At 56.0% G+C, this 23,590-nt stretch overlaps 1 protein-coding gene across 1 annotated transcript in view; it reads right to left on the bottom strand.

Moving 5' to 3' along the window:
* The window catches only part of MYO15B (myosin XVB), a 36,524-nt gene extending 18,762 nt beyond the window's left edge, over positions 1–17,762 (bottom strand). Inside the window, exons 1-20 of the mRNA XM_074388980.1 lie at positions 15,568–17,762; positions 15,160–15,223; positions 14,835–14,944; positions 14,605–14,679; positions 14,147–14,258; positions 13,778–13,881; positions 13,559–13,622; positions 13,336–13,449; positions 13,030–13,191; positions 11,264–11,377; positions 11,093–11,151; positions 10,880–11,012; positions 9,318–9,413; positions 8,970–9,101; positions 6,699–6,824; positions 5,313–5,390; positions 4,963–5,078; positions 4,833–4,878; positions 4,599–4,723; positions 2,621–3,154 (exon numbers count right to left, since the gene is read on the bottom strand). Of these exons, the coding sequence (XP_074245081.1) occupies positions 2,621–3,154; positions 4,599–4,723; positions 4,833–4,878; positions 4,963–5,078; positions 5,313–5,390; positions 6,699–6,824; positions 8,970–9,101; positions 9,318–9,413; positions 10,880–11,012; positions 11,093–11,151; positions 11,264–11,377; positions 13,030–13,191; positions 13,336–13,449; positions 13,559–13,622; positions 13,778–13,881; positions 14,147–14,258; positions 14,605–14,679; positions 14,835–14,944; positions 15,160–15,223; positions 15,568–17,762 (4,559 nt within the window). The remainder of the gene's footprint in view (positions 1–2,620; positions 3,155–4,598; positions 4,724–4,832; positions 4,879–4,962; positions 5,079–5,312; positions 5,391–6,698; positions 6,825–8,969; positions 9,102–9,317; positions 9,414–10,879; positions 11,013–11,092; positions 11,152–11,263; positions 11,378–13,029; positions 13,192–13,335; positions 13,450–13,558; positions 13,623–13,777; positions 13,882–14,146; positions 14,259–14,604; positions 14,680–14,834; positions 14,945–15,159; positions 15,224–15,567) is intronic.
* Between the last annotated feature and the right edge of the window lie 5,828 nt (positions 17,763–23,590).

The raw sequence follows: 23,590 nt of genomic DNA, 5'->3' as shown, positions 1-23,590 counted from the left end.
CCAGCAACAGTGGCTCACTCCTGTAATTCCAGCATATTGGGAGGCCGAGGCAGGCGATCACCTGAGGTCAGGAGTTTGAGACCAGCCTGGCCAACATGGTGAAACTCTGTCTTGACTAAAAACACCAAAAAAAAAAAAAAAAAAAAAAAAAAAAAAAAAAAATTAGCCAGCTTGGCAGTACAGGCCTGTAATCCCAGCTACCCAGGAGGCAGAGTCAGAATTGCTTGAACCTGGGAGGTGGAGACTGCAGTGAGCTGAGATCACACCACTACACTCCAGCCTGAACGACAGAGTAAGACTCCATCTCAAAATAATACTTTATTTATTTTTGAGATGGGGTTCTATTCTTGTTGCCCAGGCTGGAGTGCAATGGCGTGATCTCGGCTCACTGCAAACTCTGCCTTCTAGGTTCGAGCAATTCTCTTGCCTCAGCCCCCCCAGTGGCTGGGATTATAGGCATGTGCCACCACACCTGGCTAATTTTGTTGTTGTTGTTGTTGTTTTTGAGTCAGAGTCTCGCTCTGTTGCTCACACTAGAGTGCAGTGGCACGATCTTGGCTTACTGCAATCTCTACCTCCTAGGTTCAAGCAATTCTGCGTTGGCCTCCTGAATAGCTGAGATTACAGGCACAGGCCACCATGACCGGCTAATTTTTGTATTTTTAATAGAGATGGGGTTTCACCTTTTTGGTCAGGCTGGTCTTGAACTCCTCACCTCATGATCCACCCGTCTTGGCCTCCCAAAGTGCTGGGATTACAGTCATGAGCCACTGTGCCTGGCCTAATTTTTTATTTTTAGTACAGATGAAGTTCCTCCATGATCATCAGGCTGGTCTGCCTCCCGACCTCTGGTTATCCACCTGCCTCAGCCTCCCAAATAGCTGCAATTACAGGAATGAGCCACCGCACCTGGCCTATTTTCAATTTTTATTTTTGAGATGAAGTCTCATACCATCGCCCAGGCTGGAGTGTAGTGGCATGATCTCGGCTCACTGCAACCTCTGCCTTCCAGTTTCAAGCAATTCTCCTGCCTCAACCTCCCGAGTAGCTAAGATTACAGGCACCTACCACCATGCCCCACTAATTTTTGTATTTTTACTAGAGACAGGGTTTCATCATGATTAAATTGGTCAGACTGGTCTCAATCCCCTGACCTCAGGGGATCTGCCTGCCTCGGCCTCCCAAAGTGCTGGGATTACAGGTGTGAGCCACCACACCCAGCCCTAATTTTTTTATTTTTAGCCCTGGAGCCTGGAACTGAATGAAGTTCTGACACATGCTACAACATGGATGAACTTTGAAACATTATGCTAAGTGAAAGAAGCCAGTCATAAAAGGAAATGATGTATGAGTCAACGTACACAAAATACCTAGAATGGGCAGCTTCATAAAGACTCAAGTGGACTGAAAGTTACCAGGGGGATGCAGGGAACTGTTACTGCTTAATGGGTCCAGAGTTCCTGTTTGCAGGGTGAAAAAGTTTTGGAAATAGAGAGTGGAGATGCCTGACTCCCCTGGTGTTCTCTACCCTGGCACTGTCTTCACTTTATTCTCGGCCCTCGAGTTACTCTCAGGGATGTTGACTGGCTGGTTTACCATCTGAATCCAACTCCCCAACTAGCCTGGGATGCCCTGTCTCTGGCACCTCCAGCTCTGCCACCAGCATCAGGCCCAGGGCAGAGGAGGCGGATGGTCAGCCGAAAGCTGTTGGAGGGATGCGTGAAGACAGGCTACGTGGGTGAATGAGAGATGATTAGGTGAGAAGTGGGAGGGTCATGTTACAGGACAGAGAAGTGAGAAGTGGGAGGGTCATGTTACAGGACAGGGAAGTGAGAAGTGGGAGGGTCATGTTACAGGACAGAGAAGTCTAAAGTCACTGCTGGATAAAAGTCTGGCCTACGGGCACAGTGGCCCACGCCTGTAATCCCAGCACTTTGGGAGGCTGAGGCAGGAGGATCACCTGAAATCAGGAATTCAAGATCAGCCTGACCAACATGGAGAAAACTCCTCTCTACTAAAAATACAAAATTAGTCAGGCACGGTGGTACACGCCTGTATTCTCAGCTACTCAGGAGGCTGAGGCAGGAGAATCACGTGAAGCCAGAAGGCAGAGGCTGTGGTGAGCCAAGATCGTGCCACTGAACCCTAGGCTGGGCAACAGGAGCAAAACTCCATCTCAAAGAAAAAACAAAGTCTGGCCTACATCAGCCCTGGTTTCGCCATGTTGGCCAGGCTGGTCTCGAATCCCTGATCTCATGATCTGGCCGAAATTGGGCTGGGGAGGTAGGCAGGGCCTTACACAATATGATTCGTGCTTTGAAAAGATGACTGTTGCCACAGGGTAGAGAACAGACTAGGAAAGACAGAATGATAAAGGAGTCAGGACCATAGGTTCAGGTGGCCTCACAGGTAATGAGTTTCTCGTGACTGGGGTATTCAAACAGAGGCCGTGCGGGTAAGGACAGCAATGCTGTCAAGGAGCCAAGTGCCGACAGGATGGCACAGGGGCAGGGTGATTTGCCTTGAGGCCCTGTGTCTCCCCAATCCTGCCCCACCACCTGGAGGACAAGCCCACAGCCTAGCCCCACCCACTTCGGCCCTGGCTCCAACGCCTGCAGACCTGGACTGGAGCCCACGCACATGAGCCTGCATCCGGAGCAAAAGGCGCTGGCTGGAGATGCAGGTGTGAAGGCCGCGGTGCAGGCTGAGCAGGGCCTGGGAGCGCTGCTGGGCCCGGAGCTCCTCCAGCTGCTGCCAGCCCTGCTCCCGCAGCAGGACCTGTGGGCAGAGGCCTGGGCTGCAGCCAGGCACCAGGACCCAGGCCCACCTGCTTTCCTCCTCTAGTCTCAGCCTCCTCCCTTCCAGCCGCCAAGCCATTTGTTCTTCAGGGGTGCTGGGGCCAGCCTGCCACCCAGCCCTTCTGTCTCTCACCATTTGGATGGACCCCCAAATCCTGGGTTTGTCCCTTTTGGCCCAGAATGCATCTCTCCTTTCCCATTCGTGTCGCCCTCTGCACACAGGGACACACCCACCCACCTTGGTGGCTCCGAGGTGACAGAGAGGTGATTCGGCCCCCAGCACCTGGCTCAGGATGGTACCACACTTCTCCCGCTCAGAGAGGTCTTCCTGCCCTTCTGACACCAGGGCCCAGAACCTGCCCCAAGGATGGAGCTGAGGTCAGAACAGCCAGGAACTCCTTCCACACTTGTGCGACATCCTTTTCCTAGATCATTCAACAATTTGGAAGGTGCCTGCTCTATGCCAGGCGCTCAGCTGGGTGCTGAGACACTGCAGTGAACTTGGGCAGGGAGGGCCTTTGTGCTGGAGCTCAGGGGAAGACAGGTGTGCCTGGTGTGCTGGGGAGGCACAAGGGCTGGTTCTGAGCCATGGGAGCACCAGGAATGTGGTTCCCAAGGCCTCAGTCTCCTCGCCACCCAGCACAGTGGCTCTCAAGACAAGTTTGTGCAAGGGAGGGAGGGGCGTGGCAGGCAGCGATGGGTAGGGGAGTGTTTAAGGCCATTTCATAGGTCCAGATCGTGGTCCCAGCTAGTTCAATGGACACTCAGTAGTTAGTCTGTACGAAGCAAGCACTATGCAGGTTCTGGGGACATGTGGGTGACAGTCTGTGGTCCTAGGAGGCCACAGTACATCAGGGAATGGCACAGATCAGGAGATCTGTGCTGGGTGGAGAGTTGTACCTGGAGGTTCCTCTCACCCAGCTTCCGGGCTCCTTGGCAGAGGTGACAACTGCTGTAGCTGGTGGGTTTCCAGATAGCAGAGACAGAACGTGCCCCACCCTGGAGCTTCTCAGGATCTGACTCAAGGCTGGGCACACCCATCCCTACTGCCTGCCTTCAGCTCAGTCTTCAGCCAGGCTGTCCCCATTGCCAAGGCCATCACAGACTAAGGAGGTCCGCGGAGCCCTGAGGTGAGGCTGCTGCTCCTCACAGCTGCTTCTCCCTTCTGAGGCAGCCGCCAGCCCAGCTGGCCTGGACATCAACGAGAAGTGACTCCACCTGCCCCCTCTGTCCCTGTCCTTGGGGAAAACTCCAGCTCTTCAGAGGATTCCCAAGAGGCCATCCAGTCAATAGCCAAAGGCCAGATAGGCAAACAACAAAATGGACAATGTCACCAGCTTTCCTCAAGGTTTCTGAACTCCGGGAACAGAGTTGCCTCTGGTGTTCCTGCCAGTCCGGCCTGCCACCCCGCCCCTCCTGCCCTTCTGAAAAGCTCCCACTCTCACTCCATCGCCCTCCCATCTCCCTGCTTCAGCCTGCACTTACTGGACAGCTGCTGTGAGCACTAGACCATGAGCCCCGCCCAGGGCAGGGACTGCTCCCACCTCATCTCCCGTGCCCAGGCATCAGCACTGGAGATGTTTGCAGAAAGGAGGACTCACACATGCGCGGCGGGATGGTGAATGGTAGGAGAGATGGGGAGGAAGGGGGGTGGGGGAGGACGAGGAGAGAGAGGGAGGGTTGGGCGCTAGGTCCAATCCTGGGCAGAGTGAGTCCATCTCCACCCAGAAGGACCCCCGGGGCTGCCAGTCACTCCTGGGGGCCTCCTTGTCAGTCCTGTCCCGAGGTATTGGGCCTCACCTGGCCAGGAAGGCCTCAAAGGGCAAGCGCACGGGGAAGTTGGCACTTCGGGTGCCCACGGCCTCTAGGATGGCTTCCTGGTGCAGTTGCTCTGCCACATGTCCCACGTCAAAGAGGCCTGGATGCTGTGGCCACAAGACAGAGCCAAGGACAGCTGGAGTCAAGGGACCAGGAGCTGTGAGGAGGGAGGTGCAGGGCGGGGGAGCCCCCGAGGCCAGGTGCTGGGGAACTCACCTTTCCAGGGTTAGGACTGAGACACTGGATGAAATAGACATGGCTCCTGAGAGGGAATGAGGGGTCACCTGGGCACAGACCAGTGCCCACACAACCGCCTGGGGTCTGGTGTGGCAGGCGCTGTTCTTACCTGCCCAGTTGGGCTATGAGGCCCCCTAGGGCCTGCTGGAAGCGAGAGGCCAGCGTGGGTCTGCCTCGCTCTCCCCTGGACTGGGGCTCTGCTTCCTGGAACAGGCTGCCCACCAGCTGTGGGGTGAAGGGCTAAGCCAGCTGGCCGCCGGGGCCTGCCCATCCACTCCGCAGCCCAGGGAGCCAGAGTGGGCCAGCCCTCAGCGTCTAGATCCTGGCAAGCTCAGCCCATGGCCCAAGGTTCCAGGGGCTTGAGGACCAGCCCTTGGCCAAGAGTGTCCGGGGGAAGAGGACAGAATTGGGAGACAGAGTATGGAGCAGGTGAGGGCCTGGAAGGGCAGACAGGGGTACCTGGAGCTGGCTCTGCCCAAGCATCTCCACGGCAGCAGGGTCCAGCTGATCCCGGTTTCTGTTTAAAAACTTGTGAACCTGCAAGAGACGAGGCTGGTGGCGAGGTGCAGCTGATCCCGGTTTCTGTTTAAAAACTCGTGAACCTGCAAGAAACCATGCAGGTGGGGAGGGAAGCGGGAAAAGGGAGGGGAACAGGAACCAAGGAGGGGAGGCCGGATTTGGAGAAGAATCCACCCTCTCCCCAGGTGACCTGAAAGGCCACCGTGCTGAGTGTCCAGTCCTTTACCTAGCCTTGCCTCTGTCACCGGACTTTCCATTTTCCCCCAAGAACAGGTCCAGTCCCCTGCAGCCCCACACTGTCCCCACTAGCCCTGAACCTATGCTGGTCAGTAGGTTGAATAGACAGAAACACTTGTCTCTCCATTTGAAAATCTTTTTTTTTCTTCTTTTTTTTCTTTTTGAGACGGAGTTTCGCCCTTGTTACCCAGGCTGGAGTGCAATGGCGCGATCTCGGCTCACCGCAACCTCCGCCTCCTGGGTTCAGGCAATTCTCCTGCCTCAGCCTCCGGAGTAGCTGGGATTACAGGCACGCGCCACCATGCCCAGCTAATTTTTTGCACCATTAGTAGAGACGGGGTTTCACCATGTTGACCAGGATGGTCTCGATCTCTTGACCTCGTGATCCACCCGCCTCGGCCTCCCAAAGTGCTGGGATTACAGGCTTGAGCCACCGCGCCCGGCTCCATTTGAAAATCTTTTGTGACTTACATTTTCCTAGCTTTCTTTAACTCCTCGTATTTCTTTTTTTGGCGGGGAGTAACTCCTGGGTAGTTTGTAGTTTTTCTTTTTCAAGCAGAGTGTGCCACCTCCTCCAGGGAGAAATGATTCTTCCTGCTGTCCTTCCCTTTATCCCACCCCACCCCGCCGTGCCTCTCCTACTGGGGTAGGTGTGCAGCTTGTAGGTAGACACAGAACTCAGAAGGGGCAAGGGAAGTCCATTCAGTGAGCACCTACTATGTGCCAGGCACCTGCCAGGCCATCTCCACGTTATTGCATCTAACCCTGACCACAGTGCCAGAGTATAGGTTTCCATGCCTGTTTACAGGTGAGGAAACGGAGGCTCAGAAGTTAAACCGTCAAGGTCATTGGGTGTCATGCTTGTGTTCTGCCCACTTGCCTGGAGGGTCCCAAGGCTTCTACTCCCTGACCCCATAATTGTCACCTAGAACTCAGAACTGGGCAGGGCCCATGGCTTAGATAGGGACAGGTATCCAGGCCTTGCAAGGGCCCTCCCCACACCCACTCCTCTCAGCTGTCAGGTGACTCAGCTTGGGAGAGGACATTGCCCTCGATGATTCACCCTGGCCTGTCCCTGAGGCCATGTACCTGGTAGGTGACAGTCCCTGCATAATGTCGCACGGTGAACACAGGCAGGGGCAGCCGGGGCTTGGTGTAGCTGGGGTGGTCGCCATGGTGGTAGTGGCTCTTCTGGAGGAAGGTGTGGTCTGTGGCCTAGGAGAGGGGCCATGCGCTCCCTTCACGCCTCTGCACAGGTTGTCCCTGCCTGGATGGCGCCCTCTCCTGGTGCACAAGAGTACTGCCCACACTGACTACAGTGGCTTGATTCCTCAAAACAAACACTTTGGGAGGCTGAGGTGGGAGGATTGTTTGGGTCTAGGAAATTCAAGACCAGCCTGGGCAATATAGCAAGATCCCGTCTCTACAAAAAATTTAAAAATTAACTGGGTGGGGCCAGGTGCGGTAGCTCATGCCTGTAATCCCAGCACTTTGGGAGGCCACAGTGGGAGGATCACCTGAGGAGGAGTTCAAGACCAGCCTGGCCAACATGATGAAACTCCATCTCTACTAAAAATACAAAAAAATTAGCCAGGATAGTGGCTCATGCCTGTAATCCCAGCTACTCTAGAGGCTGAGGCAGGGGAATCTCTTGAACCTGGGAGGCAGAGGTTGTAGTGAGCTGAGACTGCAACATTGCACTCGAGCCTGGGCAACGAGAACCAAACTCTACCTCAAAAAAAAAAAAACAATTAGCTGGATCCAAGGATTGATTGAGACCATGAGTTTGAGGCTGCAGTGAGCTATGATGGTGTCACTGTACTCCAGTCTGGGTGACAGAGCGAGACCCCCTTTCTAAAATAAATAAATACTTTTTTAAAAAATTGGGATGGGGGGCTTTAGGACAGATTTAGCAATCATTCCTGGGAGAATAGTCCCACAATCACATGTGCTTTTAAACAAGTCTTTCAAAGATCACTTTCAAAAAGTAACTCAGTTGGGAATGATAGTTAAAACACACACACACACACACACACACACACACACACATATACACACACACACACACAAAGGAACTCAAGGACAGGTGCAGTAGCACTTTGAGAGGCAGAGGTGGGAGGCTTGCTTGAGCCCAGGAGGTAGAGACCAGCTTAGGCAACACAGCAAGACTCCATCTCTATTTTTTAAAATATAAAAACAAAAAGTAACTTGGTTCAATGTTATTTTACTGAGCTAATGAACATATCACAGCAAATGCATAGGGAAACTTGCCTAATATTATGCAAATGAGAACTTGGGTTTGGGGTAACAATTCCAGGCTCAGCACCCAACTTGGAATAAAGTGGTACATGTCACATAACATGGACCTAAGTGATATTGCAGAGCGCTGGAAAACCAGGCTGGGGGATTCCAAAAGTGGCCTTGGGACTTCAAAGACACTCGGGGCAAGTTTTAGCAAAATCTTTTGAAATGTGAACTGGGAGAAGCAATCATTTATAAATTAACATGCTGTTAATTATCTAGTACAGGATTTTGTATAAGTGTTAATAAATGAACATATGTATTCATGTGACTTGTTATATATCAATATATAGTACATGAAGACGTACATATTAATATAAGTGATCAATAAACTATTACGATAACATATTAGACTATTTTACCTTATTTTTCACCTTTTTTTTTCTTTTTTTTTTGTTTGTTTTTTTGAGATGCCGTTTCGATCTCGTTGCCCAGGCTGGAGTGCAGTGGCACAATCTCAGTTCATTGCAACCTCCGCCTCCCAGGTTCAAGCAATTCTCCTGACTCAGTCTCCTGAGTAGCTGGGACTACAGGCATACGCCACCACACCTGGCTAATTTTTTTTTTTCTTGTATTTTCAGTAGAGAGGGGGTTTGTCCATTTTGGTCAGGCTGGTCTCAAACTCCCAACCTCAGGTGATCTGCCCTCCTCGACCTCCCAAAGTGCTGGGATTACAGGTGTGAGCCACTGCGCCCGGCCCTTTCTTTTTTGAGACAGAGTTTCGCTCTTGTTGTCCAAGCTGGAGTGCAATGGCACCATCTCAGCTCACTGAAACCTCCACCTCCCAGGTTCAAGTGATTCTCCTGCCTCTGTCTCCCGAGCAGCTGGGATTACAGGTGCATGACACCACACTTGGCCAGATGTGAACCCAGCTCTGCAGGAGCCCGGGTTCTTCCCCTTTGATGCTGCTGTCCCAGACTGTGCTGAGGAACTGTGGGCAGGGTCTCTGGATCCCATAAGCTTGTCCCCTCTGGGAGGCTCTGCCAGCTACAGCCTGGACACCAAGGGCCTCCACTCCTTCCCGACACTGGGTTGGGGGGTCACCACCCTGGCCCTCACCTGGGACAGCCATGTCTGGGCGTCCAGGATACTCAGGAGGCTGTGGGGCTGGTCTACCAGGAGGTCCAGGCAGGACTCCCTTGGAGGCTGAGGGACAGGCACACAGGACAGCAGCTCCCGCCGACACTCCTCCTGGGAACAGCCGGCATCTGGCTATTGCGCAGAAGCAGGGATGACCCTCCCTCCCATCTTATAGAATAGTAAAATGAGGCTCAGAAGACTGAGATGTCACATGGAAAGGGGCCTTCTGGGCAGAGCTCTCAGTTCCCAACTCTCCTGCACTAAGGACGGCCTCTGCCTGGGCAATGCCTGAGTGTCCCCTGCCGCATTCACGCCTAGTCCCCTTACCTCCTCCTGGGCCAGCAGCATCTGGCTGGAGAAGAGCTGCAGGCGCTCGCTGGCGAGGTTGTTGCACAGCTGCTCCAGGCCATTCACCCGCAGGGCCTGGGGGCATACGGCAGTAAGGAGAGTACATGGGACTGGCAGGGACCAGCACATAGGCCTGTGCCCTCCCCTGACCTCAGGGGCTTCCTTCTTTCTGGCCAGGGCGCAGGGATGAGTAATGCCCAGGGCTGATGCTGTGCAGCCAACAGGTCAAGTCCAAAGGCTCCCGCACAGCACACGGGCTACCTCAGCCCTGCCTAGCCACACATCCCTCTATCTGCCCGCACCCCTGCCCTCTGCTGCAGCACTCCTGGGAGCCTTCAGGCCTCTTGTCACGGCCATCCTGTGGCCTGGAAGACACCTTTCCCTACTATCAGGCTGGCTATCAGAGTCCCGCATCCTCATGAGCAGGGCTCCAGGCTGCTGCCTCTGGGAAGCCTTCCATCCTTCCTCTAATAGGGATTACAGGCTCCTTCTTCTGTTCCCTCAGCACTCTACTAGGAAGCCTTGTGCAGCCTGTGCACCCTTGAAACACACACACAGAAGCTCAGCTGTAGGGAGGGCACAGTCACAAGAACCCACTAGGGAGCCTGGGGCAGAACAGCAGGCCATGGATAGTGCCCATCCAGGGACTGACTGCAGGGGCCACCTCCTCTCCCTCCAGCCCCCTCCTGGCTGTACTGAGGCAGCAGGATCCTCTGTGAAGGGGTGCAGAGCCTCTGCTGACTCAGAGTGACTGGGGACTCTCCCTCTTCCCTCTCCGCCTGGCGTGGGGGAGGTGGGGCTGTGGGCAGGCCTACGCTGGGGCCTCTGCCTTCCACTGCCTTTGAGGCTCCTGTGTCTGCAAGACCAGGCAGGACAGGCCACACCAAAGGCAGGACCAGCCAGAGTGGGCCAGAATGGCTGCCCTGGAGCACACAGCTCTCTCATGAAACTCACGAGACAGGCCCTGTTAGGGTTTCTACTTTACAGACGGGAATGCTGGACCTCAGACAGGTTCATTCACTTGCTCAGGGCCACACGGCTAGTAAGTGGCAGGACCTGTTCAAGCCTCTGCTCCTGTCTGCTGCACTAAGCAACTCATCCCAGCAGGAGGACAGGATGGTGCCGGGGCTGGCCCCAGTCATCCCAGAGAAGCCAGGGTCACTCTGGGCCCAGGCGGCTCAGGCTGCTCAGCTGGGGACCAGAGAAGGGAGCAGAGGCCATGCTTGGAAGAATGTGGGTGTGAGGCGGAGGCCTCGTCCTCTGGAGATATGTGGAAGCAAGACCCCTTAAGGCATGCAGCCAGCCTGAGTCCTCAAGAGATTCTAAAGCCCCAGCGGCAGGCCTGCAACTTTTCCTGTCCATCCCTGCGCCCCACCCAGCAGGCTCAGCCCAGTAGATGCACAAGGAGCCCTGAAGGCCCCCTGCCCGACACACAAGTACTTCTCAAGCGCCCCCAGGGAGAGCTGGAGCTGTGGGGGTCCCAGAAATCCATCTGAATTATATGAGCGCCCCCTGTCCTGGACCCCACCCCAAGGGGTGACCTCAAAGCCGTAGGCATCCACGACAGTGATGGTGCCAATGCTGCTTCCCTCCCCTGGTGGTGCCAGCCACATGTTGGTCCTCTTCAGAAGCCGGTGGAAGAGCCGTGAGTACAGGGCCTTGGCCAGGGCGTCCCTGTGGGCACGAGGGACAGGTGAGCCACATAGAGCTGTGCCCCGTGCCCTGCTCCGGCTCTCACCCGTCTCCAGGGCCACCTGGCATCAACGGCGCTTTCCACAGGCAGGGATCGTGAGACCTGGCCATAGGGTGTCTCCTAGAGGGCAGAGGAGGCACAGCTGTTACGTCAGGCCCGCAGCCCTCATGGTGCTTACTCAGCCTGCGGGTTGGCCAAGCTGGGCCCCTCTCCCCAGGACCCTTGGGCTCACCGTGACCCTCCTGGTGATAGCCGCCTCCAGGCGCTCTGGTGGTACCCGCAGCAGCCGGGCTGCTGTGTGGATCTCGGCCCAGCTGGACACAGCAGCCACCTCCTGGGACTCATGCTACACAGAGATGGAGGGACAGGGAGAGCTCTGCTTCAGGAATGGACACACTCCCTTGGCAAGCTGGGCTTTGCCTGGCACGTGGCCCTACCACCCAAAGGGAGATGTGTCACATGAGGGAATCTGGGCCGTTAGGAGCCCGGTTCTGGTTCCCAGGGCCCTGGGAACAAGTCCTACTTTCCCTCTTCAGATGGCTCTGGCCAGGCCCCTTCCTTCCTGCCCCCATGGCCTCACTGCTAAAGGGAAAGCAGTGACCCTTGCTAGGGGATTGTCCAGCAAACTAACTTAGAAAACAAATACAAGGTGATTTGCACAGTGCTGGACACCTAATAGTTGCTTATTTACTTCTTTTTTGTTGTTTTTTTGAGACAGGGTCTCACTCTGTCACCCAGGATTGAGTGTAGTGGCACAATCTTGGCTCACCGAAACCTCCACCTCCCGGGCTCAGGTAATTCTTCCACCTCAGCCTCCCCAGTAGCTGGGACTACAGGTGCATGCCACCATGCCCAGCTAATTTTTTTTTTTTTTTTTTCTGAGACCAAGTTTCACTCTGTTGCCCAGGCTGGAGTGCAGTGGTGCAATCCCAGCTCATTGCAACCTCTGCTTCCCGGGTTCAAGTGATTCTCCTGCCTCGGCCTCCTGAGTAGCTGGGATTATAGGCGTGCGCCACCACGCCCAGCTAACTTTTGTATTTTCAGTAGAGATGGCGTTTTGCCATGCTGGCCAGGCTGGTCTCAAACTCCTGACATCAAGTGATCTGCCCACCTCAGCCTTCCAAAATGCTGGGATTACAGGTGTGAGCCACCACACCCAGCTAGTTTTTGTATTTTTACTAGAGACAGGGTTTCAGCATGCTGGGCAGGCTGGTCTCAAACTCCTGACTTCAAGGGATCTGCCTGCCTTGGCCTCCCAAAGTGCTAGGATTACAGGTGTGAGCCACCACGCCCAGACTTTATTTAAAAATAAAAAGGGCCAGGCGCGGTGGCTCAAGCCTGTAATCCCAGCACTTTGGGAGGCTGAGGCGGGTGGATCACGAGGTCAAGAGATCGAGACCATCCTGGTCAACATGGTGAAACCCCGTCTCTACTAAAAATACAAAAAGTTACCTGGGCATGGTGGTACGTGCCTGTAATCCCAGCTACTCAGGAGGCTGAGGTAGGAGAATTGCCTGAACCCAGGAGGCGGAGGTTGCGGTGAGCCAAGATCGCGCCATTGCACTCCAGCCTGGGTAACAAGAGCGAAACTCCGTCTCAAAAAAAAATAAAATAAAATAAAAAATAAAAAATAAAAATAAAAATAAAAAGGGAGACAGAGATGGAGTCTCTCTAGTTGCATAGGCTGGTCTCAAACTCCTGGCTTCACACAATCCTCCTGCCTCGGCATCCCAGAGTGCTAGGACCACAGGTGTGAGCCCCCATTCCTGGCCATAGCTGCTCATCTAATGCCAGATGTTGTCAGGGGTGGCAGACATTGGGAGACACAAAGGCGCTCCAGGTCTCAGCTTTCGTAGCTACGTGGCGGGGATCTGCCAGCTTTCCAGGGCAGCCCAGTGCTCTGGAAAGTCTCCTACACACAAGTGCCTGGCATCATCACCACTGCCCTGATTCTGCAGACCCAGCACCCGGATGGCCCCTGCCCATGGGGGAGCCCACCTCTGAGGAGGAGAAGCAGATGTTGCCCAGCTGCAGGATGGCGGCCAGCACGGCCCAGACGGCATTCAACTCCTCTGGGCACAAGCCCAGCCCCTGCAGTGCCTTTACCAGCCCCTCAAAGTCCTGGGCATCCTCCTTGCCTTGGAGCCTACAGGCCTGGCCCTGCAGAGCACAGCAGGCGTGAGGGGGCAGGGCTGCCCCCCCACCCCATAGCCTCCCTCTACTCCGGCTGCCTCTCAGACTTCTGGGCCAAGATCCTTCTCTGGGCAGGCCTTCTCCCCGCTGCACCGCAAGGGCACCCCCTACCTGGTTGAGGTAGTAGTAAGTCTCTGGTCCTTGCAGGGAGAGCCGTTCCCGCTCCACGGAGTCCAGCCCTGCCAGCAGCTCGTAAAAGACATGGAAGCTCCGCTCAGCCTGGGCCTTGGGGGCAGGACTGGCTTAGGGACTCAGTGGCCTGGGGGGTCAGCAGCCCCCTCTGCCTTTCCTACTCTGGGAACTGGGGAGTGGTGAACAGAAGGGCCACCCTTACCTGAAACACCACCCTGGAGGTCTCAAGTAGATAATGAGACACACAGGCTCCCACGATGACCCCTCTGTGGGCACAGAAGACTGGTGGGAGTGCCCAGGACGCAGACCACCCAGGGGCCCTGGGCAGAAGAAGCCCCACCAGGGCTGGACCCCAGGGAAGCAGACCAAGGACCCAGCCAGGGTAAGTGATCATAGGTGCCCCTGTAATCCTGCCACTCACTGCTGTAGGTAGAGGCAGAAGACCTGGCCGAAGCGGCTGGCATTGGCATTGAGGGTGGTCTTGGCGTGGCCAAAGCTGCTGAGCATGGGCAGCACATCCTCCACCTGTACAGGGAGGGGCATTCAAGCATCCCTGGGCAGCAGTAGCCCCCACCAGCAGGCATCCCAGCTAGGGGCAGGTTCAGGAAGGCGTCAGTCACATCAGAAAGAGCAGTGCCTGCAGCTGACCCCAGGAGACACCAGAGGCCTGTAGACCACCCCTCTACTGGCTGAAAGGAGAAAGATGGTCCCTCAGACATGGTCAGCTATACCCTGGAGAGAGGACAGATGGCCAGCTCAGCCTATGAGGCGCCTCTATCCTGGCCCTCACCTGACATCCTCGGTTCCCCGTCTGATCCTGCTTCAGGCTGCTTAGGAACTGCACGATCTTTTTGGCGGCTTCCGTCTTCCCTGAGCCGCTGTGCCCACTGCACTGGGAAGAGCTAAGGTGTGTTGGTTGGTAGGGTCTCCAGGGAGGGGCACATAAGACCACCCCACTGAACCCAGGAAGTGGGATGTGCCACAAGAAGTGACAGCTAGCCTGGGGAGACCCCCAGAAATGAGGAAAGATAGCCCCAGGGCAGGGAGAGACCCAACAGAAAAAAGTCCCCAAGATTTCAGATTCCAGGGGCTCATGCGATGATTTCAGCCGGGAGCTCAGCCTAAGAAACCCAGAACTATAGCCCGGCGGTGGAGAAGACCAGTGGCTTCGAGTGCAGACCTCAGCCACACCCCACCAACCCTCAGGGTGGCCTGTGGGTTCAGCCATGCAGGACAGCCACCACTCACCGCAGGAGGATGCAGGGGTCCTGCCCAGTATTCTGAGCCAGGTCATAGGCTGATGCCACGATGGCAAAGATGTGCCTGAGGGTGATGAGAAGGCTGCCAGACATGGGGACCTGGGACCCTCCAAGGTGTAGCAGAGGTGCTCACAGGCCCTGGGACCCCAGTCAAGGGAACATGCAGGGACTGGGCTGCCTGGGAGGTGAGCAGAGGGTCAATGAGGCAGAGTCACATACGGGGTGGTGCTGGGGGCCTTCCCTGGGTGGTAGCTGGCCTGGACCTCAGATGAGAAGAGAGGCAAGGGCCGGTGGGGGTTCAGAGCGAGCAGGAGGGGCCCCCCAAAGGTCTGGGGAGGAAAAGAAGCTCTCAACAGCGTGTGGAGGGGGCATGGGGGGTGCAAACGGAGCCCAGTCCCCCAGCCCTGCTCGGCAGGGCTCCAGAGAGGGTTCACTGCCCAGCCCAGGAGGAAGAGGAAGGAGAAGCTCCAGGGGTGCCGGGGAGCCCTCTGCCCCAGAGAAAAGGGGATCCCAGCACACTGTCCCTCCCCATGGCCCCCCATACATAGATGCGGCCCAGGTGAAATCTCTTCTTGAGGCACAGCAGCACAGAGCTGTCACACACCAGCCTGTGGGGACAACAGGTTGTGGCTGCAGGAGGCTGTGGGTTAGCTCTGCCACCCACTGCAGGGACACCTCCAGCAAATCATTTAACCTCCTAGAGCCTGATCCATAAAATGGGGGCTACAAGCAGGGCTGGCGCTGACCCGAGGGAAACTTTGTACTAATTAGAAAGGCAGTCCTGGGGAGTAGCACCTGTGGCCCCTCACCTGCCCCTTCCTGCCAGAAGGGTTCAAGCCCATCCTTCTAAGGATTCAATAAGGGTCTCCACGCAATTCATACAGATGAGGGCAGAGTGGGGTATGAGGAACTGTGAGCCAAGGCTGGCAGATTTGGCACCGCGCCCGCTCACCGCAGCCGGGCCAGGTCCTCAGCGTCTTCCAGGCTGTCTGCGAGGCTACTGCCCTCGGCACCGGGGAAGGGCGGCGTCTCCAGGCCCGGCCCGAGGCTCAGCTCCAGATCCCACTCCAGCACCGCCTCGGCCTCATCCTCGGGCTCCCACCGCTCCCTCAGGCACCCGCGCGGGCCCAGGTCTCCCTCCCGCTGCCGGCGGGTCTCCAGGGCGAGTCGGGGCAGCAGCACGGCGGTGCCAAGCCCAGGACCCTCGCGGGGCCCGGAGCCCCGCGCCCAGTGCACCGGGGGCTCGTCGTCCAGGGTCTCGGACTCCGTCTCACTGCTGGAGCCGCTCTCGTCGAGCGAAGGCCCGTCGGGGGCAGTCAGGGCGAGGAGGGAGCCCAGATGAGGCCAGGACACCCCTTCCCCACTCGCCCTGCGCCCCTCACTGTGCCCCCCCGCTCCTGCACCAGGCCAACCTCGGCCTTCCCCCGTGGGGACATCGGCGGACGCGGACGCTTCTCCAGAGCTGTGGCTGCTCGACGCCCCCCCTGCCCTGTGGATCCTGGGGAACACGACCGCGAACTTGGGGTCTGGAGTCCCGTCCTCCTGGTCGAAAGCGTCGTCGGGGACTGGGCTCGTCGGGACCTGCAGGGGGCGCGAGCGGCCGCCACGGGGAGCCGTCGGGCTACCCTCAAGCCCTGCTAAGCCCGCCAGGCGCAACGCTAGTCGGCGCCGCAGCCCGGGCTCATGGCCCCGCCCCTCGTCCGCTCTCCCGCGGCCCCGCCCCTTGTCCCCTCTCTCGTGGCCCCGCCCCTCATCCGCTCTCCCGTAGCCCCGCCCCTCGTCTGCTTTCCTTTGGACTCGCCCATCGTTCTCCTTCCCGCAGCCCCGCCCTTCGTCCCCGCTCTCGTGGCCCCGCCCTTTATCCGCTTTGCCGCGGCTCCGCCCCTCGCCTCCTCTCCCATGGCTCCGCCCCTCGCCTGCTTTCCCGCGGCCCCTCCTCTCACTCGCCCGTGGGGCCGCCCCCAGGCCCTCGCCCTCTGGCGGCCTCAGCTTCAGCCGCAGCCGCAGCCAGTTCAGGAAGCCCAGGGTTCGCGCTACACGCAGGAGTCGCTCCTTGAGGCCAGGGCGGCGGGGGCCCACAACCTGGGAAGCGGCGCCTGGCGGGGGCCTCGCGAGGAGCCTGCGGACCGCCAGGAGGGACGCCAGCGGGGCTGGCTCTTCCGGCCCCGCTCCCGCTGCGGCTCCCGCTTCGCCCTCGCCTGCGGCCGGGGGCACCGGCCCCAAAGCCTTTCTGACCTGGCGGCGCGGAGCCCGGGCCGTCGAGCCCTCCCCTGTTTCTGGCTCGGCGCCCCGCTGCGCCCGGTTGTCGCTCGCGTCCTGGGCCGGCCCAGTGTCCCGAGGAGACCGCGAGCTGCCCTCGAAGGTCTTGGAGGCCGTAGCTCCCCGGGGGCCCAGTCCAGGTCCGGCTCCCAGCAGACTCGAGTCGGAGTCCCCCCGGGAATGCTCGCTGGCTCCCAGGGGCCCCGCCCCCGACGACCCTACCCGGCTCCGGGGATGTGCCTGGGGCCCGTCGCTGTCCAGGCCGTCGCTGCTTGTGTCCAGCGCTGACTCCGGCCCGGTTTTCGTCCCTTCCGAGCCCGTGTTTGTAGGCTCCGGCGTGGGCCGCAGCTCTCGGGCTCCGCCGCGCTGGCTGCCGCTCTCCGGGGCCTCGCGGGCTTCGATGTCCGGACAGGAGCTGCCTCCATCCCCGCCCGACGTGTCCCCATAGAGGCTCCGGGGCGCCCGGTGGTCCCGCCGAGCCGAGGACTCCCGCCCCTTCCCCTTCCCCTTCCTCCTGCGGCGGCCGCCCCGCTCTTCTCCGGACAGGCTCCCCTCCTCCAGGCGCCCCCCGCGGCCGTCCCTCGGCCCGCGTCCCTGACGCCGTGCACTGCCTTGCCTCTCCTGGGCCCTCGGGGGCGACCCAGCCCCTGGCCGTCTGCAGCCGCCGTTCTCCTCTGCGGTAGGCTTCTTGCGGCCACCAGCGGTCCCCTGGCCTCCGGCGGTGGCGCGCTCAGCGGCCGGTCTAGCCTTGTCCGCCTGACCGCGGTCATATCTGCGTTCGCGGCTGGGCGCGCTGTCCGCGCTGGCTGACCCCGACTCCTGCTCCCGTGAAGCCGGCCTCCCGGGTCTCGCCAGACGCTGGCATGCTTTGCCCTGGTTCCTGCCCATGGCTGGCCCAGAGGAGATGGGTTTCCTGGGGCCCCAGGTCCTCTCCCCTCCCCGGGGATCTGGCCGCCCGCGGTGACCCTCTGCGCAGTGCACCACCGCGGCTCTGCTCTCGCGGGGGCTACGGGCTCCTTCTACTCCCCGGGCCGCCCGCCTTACAGGAACATCAATAATGCAGAAGGTGGCGGGTCCTGACCCCCTCGGCCAACAATGAGGCAGAGGCGCCCAGGAAAGAGGAGACGCCGCAGCTGAGGACAGGGGAACCATGCAGCCGGGAGGCGCTGCCAGCCAGGCCAGCCTGGCACCGCGCCAGACTGAGGGGGGCTGATGCTCCGCTTCCACCTCAGTGCTTGCCTGGCAGGGAAGGGGCCAGAGAACCTGTCTGGGCCTCTTCCTCCTGGGGGTTCCAAGGGACTGGAACCAGGCTCACCTGCCCTCGTTAGGGGTTTTGTTTTTTTAACTGTGGAATACAATTTACCAAAAAGTGCATAAAACATAAATGTACCTCTTGAGCTGCTGTAAAACATGCCTGAATCCCTCCTTGGAGTAGTGGAACAGAACCACACCCGATAAATTCCCGATTGCCCCAGTGATTGTGTTTTAAAAATATTTCTTAAACAGACAATACATTCACATCATTCAAACATCCAAACATCACAAGGTAAAAGTCTCCCATTCCTGACCCTCAGCTACTCAGTGCTCCCCTGAGGTTACCCATTTCTGTATTTCCTTCCAAAGCTCTCCATGCTAGAAAAGCAAGTATTACATTTTCCCCATTTAGCACAAGTGTCAGCTTATCTAGCTCAGGGGTCTCCACTTTGCCTTTTTTGCCTAACAGTGTAACCTGGTGATTTCAAAATAATACCATGAAGACCCAGTCTGCTTTCCTCCCTTCTTTCCTCCCTCCTCCCTTGCAAATAAATTTACCATGGTTGAATCAATTCCTTAATGATAAGTTTTTACATCCAAAGTAGATCCTGACGGGGACAGGTGGCTCATACCTAATCCCAGCACTTTGGGAGGGCAGGGTGGACGGATCACCTGATGTCAAGAATTTGAGATCAGCCTGGCCAACATGGTGAAACCCCGTCTCTACTAAAAATGCAAAAATTAACCAGGTGTGGTGGCACATGCCTGTAATCCCAGCTACTCAGGAGGCTGAGGCAGGAGAATCGCTTGAACCTGGGAGGTAGAGGTGCAGTGAGCTGAGATTGCATCACTGCACTCCAGCCTGGTGCCTGGTGACAGAGTGAGGCTCTGTCTCTAAATAAATAAGTAAATAAATAAAATAATAAACTCAGTGCCTCTTCAAATTCATTTCTCTTTGAAAATAAGCAGCTCTCCAGCTCTGAGAGCCACTTTGCTTCCTTTTCTGGAACCTGTCTTTTCTCACTCTCCCCCATCTTTCTATTGGATGTGAGCAGGTCTGTTTCTTTTTTGAGACAGAGTCTCCTTCTCTTGCCCAGGCTGGAGTGAAGTGGCACTGTCTGGGCTCACTGCAACCTCTGCCTCCAGGTTCAAGCGATCCTCCCACTTCAGCAGCCTGTAGCTGGGATTACAGGCGTGAACAACCATGCCCTGATAGTTTTGTATGTTTAGTAGAGACGGGGTTTCACCATGTTGTCCAGGCTGGTCTTGAACTCCTGGCCTCAAGTGATCCACCTGCCTTGGCTTCCCAGAGTGGTGGGATTACAAGTGTGGGCCACCTTGCCCATTCAGGACGGTTTCTTGGTGGTTAGACTGTTAAACCTGGGCAGGATTTGTGAGGCCACTTGAGGACCCTGGGGCAAGGCAGCTGTGCAGGGGCAGGCTCAGGGGACCCACGATGGAGCCAGATGGGTCATCCAGACTGGGCCTGTGACCTGCCCCACAGAGACTCCCATGCCCCCACTGACCAGCTTGCTGTGGCCTTTCCTCTCCAGGAGCAGCACTCAGCACAGAGCAGAGGAGATGATGTTCCAGACTGCAGCATTTCCCTGGGAACTCTCTCATCAGCCCATACCTGCCTTGTAGCCATCTCTCTGCACACCTCCTAGAACCAGCCTCAGACCTGGGTGCAGCTGTTGCCAGCGCCCACGTTGCCCAGGAGAGCTGTTCACAGCCCAGAGGCCTGGTTTGAGCAAAAAGTTGACACTGACTTGGCCTTTGCAGTCTGCGTTCTCAAGGAAGCAGCTTTCTGGAGAGGGAGGCAGCTGTTACACCAAGCTCACAGGTAACCTCAGCCTGTAGATGTCTGCAAGCTGTACTCCCCCATTACCAGCACTACGGGGGCAAAGGATGATGACATTCTGAGCACTCGTTTCTCCTACAAGAAGCAGAATGTGGGCAAGGTATTCACCCAGTGGATTAGTGCATAGCACTGAGAACTGTCTACAGCTGTCAGCAACAACGTGGATAATCTCGCAAGCATGGTGGTGAGTGAAGGAAGCCAGGCATGAAAGAGCTTCCACTGCATTCTACTTATATAAAGTGCAAAAACAGGCAAAGTGATTTACAGAGTGGTCTCCCTAGTGTCAGTAGTGACTCAAAGGGGACACAGGGAACCCCTGAGATATGGGTGATGCTGTTTCTTCAGTTTGGTTTTTTTTTTTTTTTTGAGACAGTCTTGCTCTGTGACTCAGGCTGGAGTGCAGTGGCATGATCTCAGCTTACTGCAACCTCTGCCTCCCAGGTTCAAGCAATTCTGCCTCAGCCTCCCAAGTAGCTGGGACTATAGGCACAGGCCACCACGCCCAGCTAATTTTTTTTTTTTTTTTAATTTTAGTAGAGATGGGTTTTCACCGTGTTAGCCAGGGTGGTCTCAATCTCCTGACCTTGTGATCTGCCTGCCACGGCCTCCCAAAATATGCTGGGATTATAGGCGTGAGCCACCTTGCCCAGTTTTTTGTGTGTTTTGTTGTTGTTGTTGTTGTTTTTGTGTGTGGGGGAGTCTAGCTTTGTTGCCAGGCTAGAGTGCAGTGGTGAGATCTCGGCTCACTACATCTTGGCCTCCCAGGTTCAAACAATTCTCCTGCCTCAGCCTCCTGAGTAGCTGAGATTACAGGCACCTACCACCATGCCTAGCTAATTTTTGTATTTTTAGTAGAGATGGGGTTTCACCATGTTGGCCAGGCTGGTCTCAATCTCCTGACCTCGTGATCCAACCACCTCGACCTCCCAAAGTTCTGGGATTACAGGCATGAGCCACCATGCTCGGCCTGTTTGTTCAGTTTTTGGGGATTTGCTGAGTTGTTCTCCTGTGACTTGTGCACAAATGGTTTGTATCTTATAGCACAGTGGGTGGGGCATGGAGGCTCACAAATGTAATCCCAGCATTGGAGAGGCCGAGGATTGCTTGATTCCAGGAGTTTCAGACCAGCCAGAGCAACACAGCAAGACCCCCTTTCTACAAAAAATTCTTAAAAATTAGCTGGAGGCCAGGCACAGTGGTTCACACTTGTAATCCCAGCACTTTGGAAGACTGAGGTGGGCGGATCACCTGAGGTCAGGAGCTGGAGACCGGCCTTGCCAACATGGTGAAACCCCATCTCTACTAAAAATACAAAAATTAGCCAGGTGTGGTGGCACATGTCTTTAATCCCAGCTACTTGGGAGGCTGAGGCAGAAGAATCGCTTGAACCTGGGAGGCAGAGATTGCAGTGAGCTGAGATCGTGCCACTGCACTCCAGCCTGGTTGACAGACTAAGACTCCATCTCAAAAAAAGAAAAAAAAAAAGAAAGAAAGAAAGAAAGAAAATTAGCTGAGCATGGTGGAACACACCTGTAGTCCCAGCTACTTGGGAGGCTGAGGTGGGAGGATAACTTGACTGGGAGGTGGAGGCTGCAGAGAGCTGTGATTGTGCTACTGCCCTCCAGCCTGGGCAACACAGCAAGACCCTGTCTCAAAAAAACAAACAAAACAAACAAACAAAAAAAATTAAGATACCATAGAGAAAGAGCTCACTGTTTTGCCCTGGATAAATGATGACAATACTAGTAGCAGATAGCTAGCACCTCAGCCTTCTTATGCACCACACATGTCTTAAGCACTTTTCTATGAATTCATTTAATGCTGAAAGCACTGTAAGAGGAAGGTGATATCAGGATGTTCATTCTAGGGATGATACATTCCACGGAGGCACACAGCTAGGGAGTGTCAGAGCTGGGTGCCAGCTCAGGCAGTCTGGCTCCAAAGGCCCAGTTGGAGAATGGGTGTGAGAGGAGTGTCAACAAAATTACAATATGTTTAGTTAAAAGATCTTAACTGGCAGGCTGAGTGTGGTGGCTCACGCCTATAATCACAGCACTTTGGGAGGCCAAGGTGGGAGGATCACAAGGTCTGGAGTTCAAGACCAGCCTGACCAACATCTCTACTAAAAATACAAAAATTAGCTGGGTGTGGTGGTGTTCACCTATAATCCCAGCTACTCAGGAGGGTGAGGCAGGAGAATCCCTTGATCCCAGGAGGTGTATGTTGTAGTGAGCTGAGATTGCACCACTGCACTCCAGCCTGGGTGACAGAGGAAGATTCTTTCTTTTTTTATTGTTTTATTTTTCAAGATGGGTTTTCACCATGATGGCCAGGCTGGTCTTGAACTCCTGACCTCAGGTGATCCACCCACCTCAGCCTCCCAAAGTGCTAGGATTACAAGCATGAGCCACAGTGCCCGGCCCGGAAGATTCTACCTCAAAAGAAAAGATCTTCACTGGCTTTTACTTGTGATTCTAGAATCAGGCAACACCTCATTCTATAAAATAGAATTCTAGGCAGTGGCGTGTATTGTGGATAAAAAATAGAATTATATAAAATAGAATGAGCGTTCTCATGAGCCAGGCAGAGGAGGCTGGCTGGAGTGCAGTGGCGCGATCTCAGCTCACTGCAACCTCCACCTCCTGGGTTCAAACAGTTTTCCCACTTCAGCCTCCGAAGTAGCTGGGACTACAGGCGAGTGCCACCACACCCAGCTAATTTTTGTATTTTTAGTGGAGATGGGTTTCACCGTGTTGGCCACGCTGGTCTTGATCTCTTGACCTCATGATCCGCCTGCCTTGGCCTCCCAAAGTGCTGGGATTACAGGCATGAGTCACCGTGCCCGGCCTGAGGCTGGCTTTATAGTCAGAAAAGGCTGGCTTTATAGACAGGAAAGGGGTGAGGGAAGCAGACACAGAGAACAGAAAGCAGATGGGTGGTTTCCTTTTTATTTATTTATTTTGAGATGGAGTCACTCTCTGTTGCCAGGCTGGAGTGCAGTGGCATGATCACCGCTCACTGCAATCTCTGCCTCTATGTTATTCTCCTGCCTCAGACTCCCAAGTAGCTGGGATTACAGGCGCATGCCACCACACCCAGCTAATTTTTATGTTTTCAGTAGAGACGGGGTTTCAACATGTTGGCCAGGATGATCTCCATCTCCTGACCTTGTGAGCCACCCGCCTCGGCCTCCCAAAGTGCTGGGATTACACGTGTGAGCCACTTCGCCCAGCCCAGATTGGTGGTTTCAAAGTGACTTTCCTTGTAAAGGTTAACACAGAGGGGACTTCCTTATCATGCTGTCTAAAACTGGCCTGTTTGGGGATTTGGCTGCTATCTCTCTTGATTTCTTGGCGGTCAAATAAACAGCTTAGTTTCGGCTTGGTGGTACGGAACTTGAGCAAGAGTGACTCCATTCTGGTTTGGTTTATTGGGTCTAGTGCAGGAGCTCAGTACAAATCAGTGGTTAAAAGTTTTATTTAAAAGGAGCTAATAGCCAGGCACAGAGGCTCACGCCTGTAATCCCAGCACTTTGGGAGGCTGAGGCAGGTGGATAGGCTGAGGTCAGGAGTTGGAGACCAGCCTGGCCAACTTGGTGAAA

The sequence above is a fragment of the Saimiri boliviensis genome, chromosome 17 (assembly GCF_048565385.1).
Source record: "Saimiri boliviensis isolate mSaiBol1 chromosome 17, mSaiBol1.pri, whole genome shotgun sequence".
NCBI classification, from domain to species: Eukaryota; Metazoa; Chordata; class Mammalia; order Primates; family Cebidae; genus Saimiri; species Saimiri boliviensis.
The sequence above is the reverse complement of the archived record's forward strand: the minus strand, read 5'-3'. Positions and strand labels throughout refer to the sequence as shown.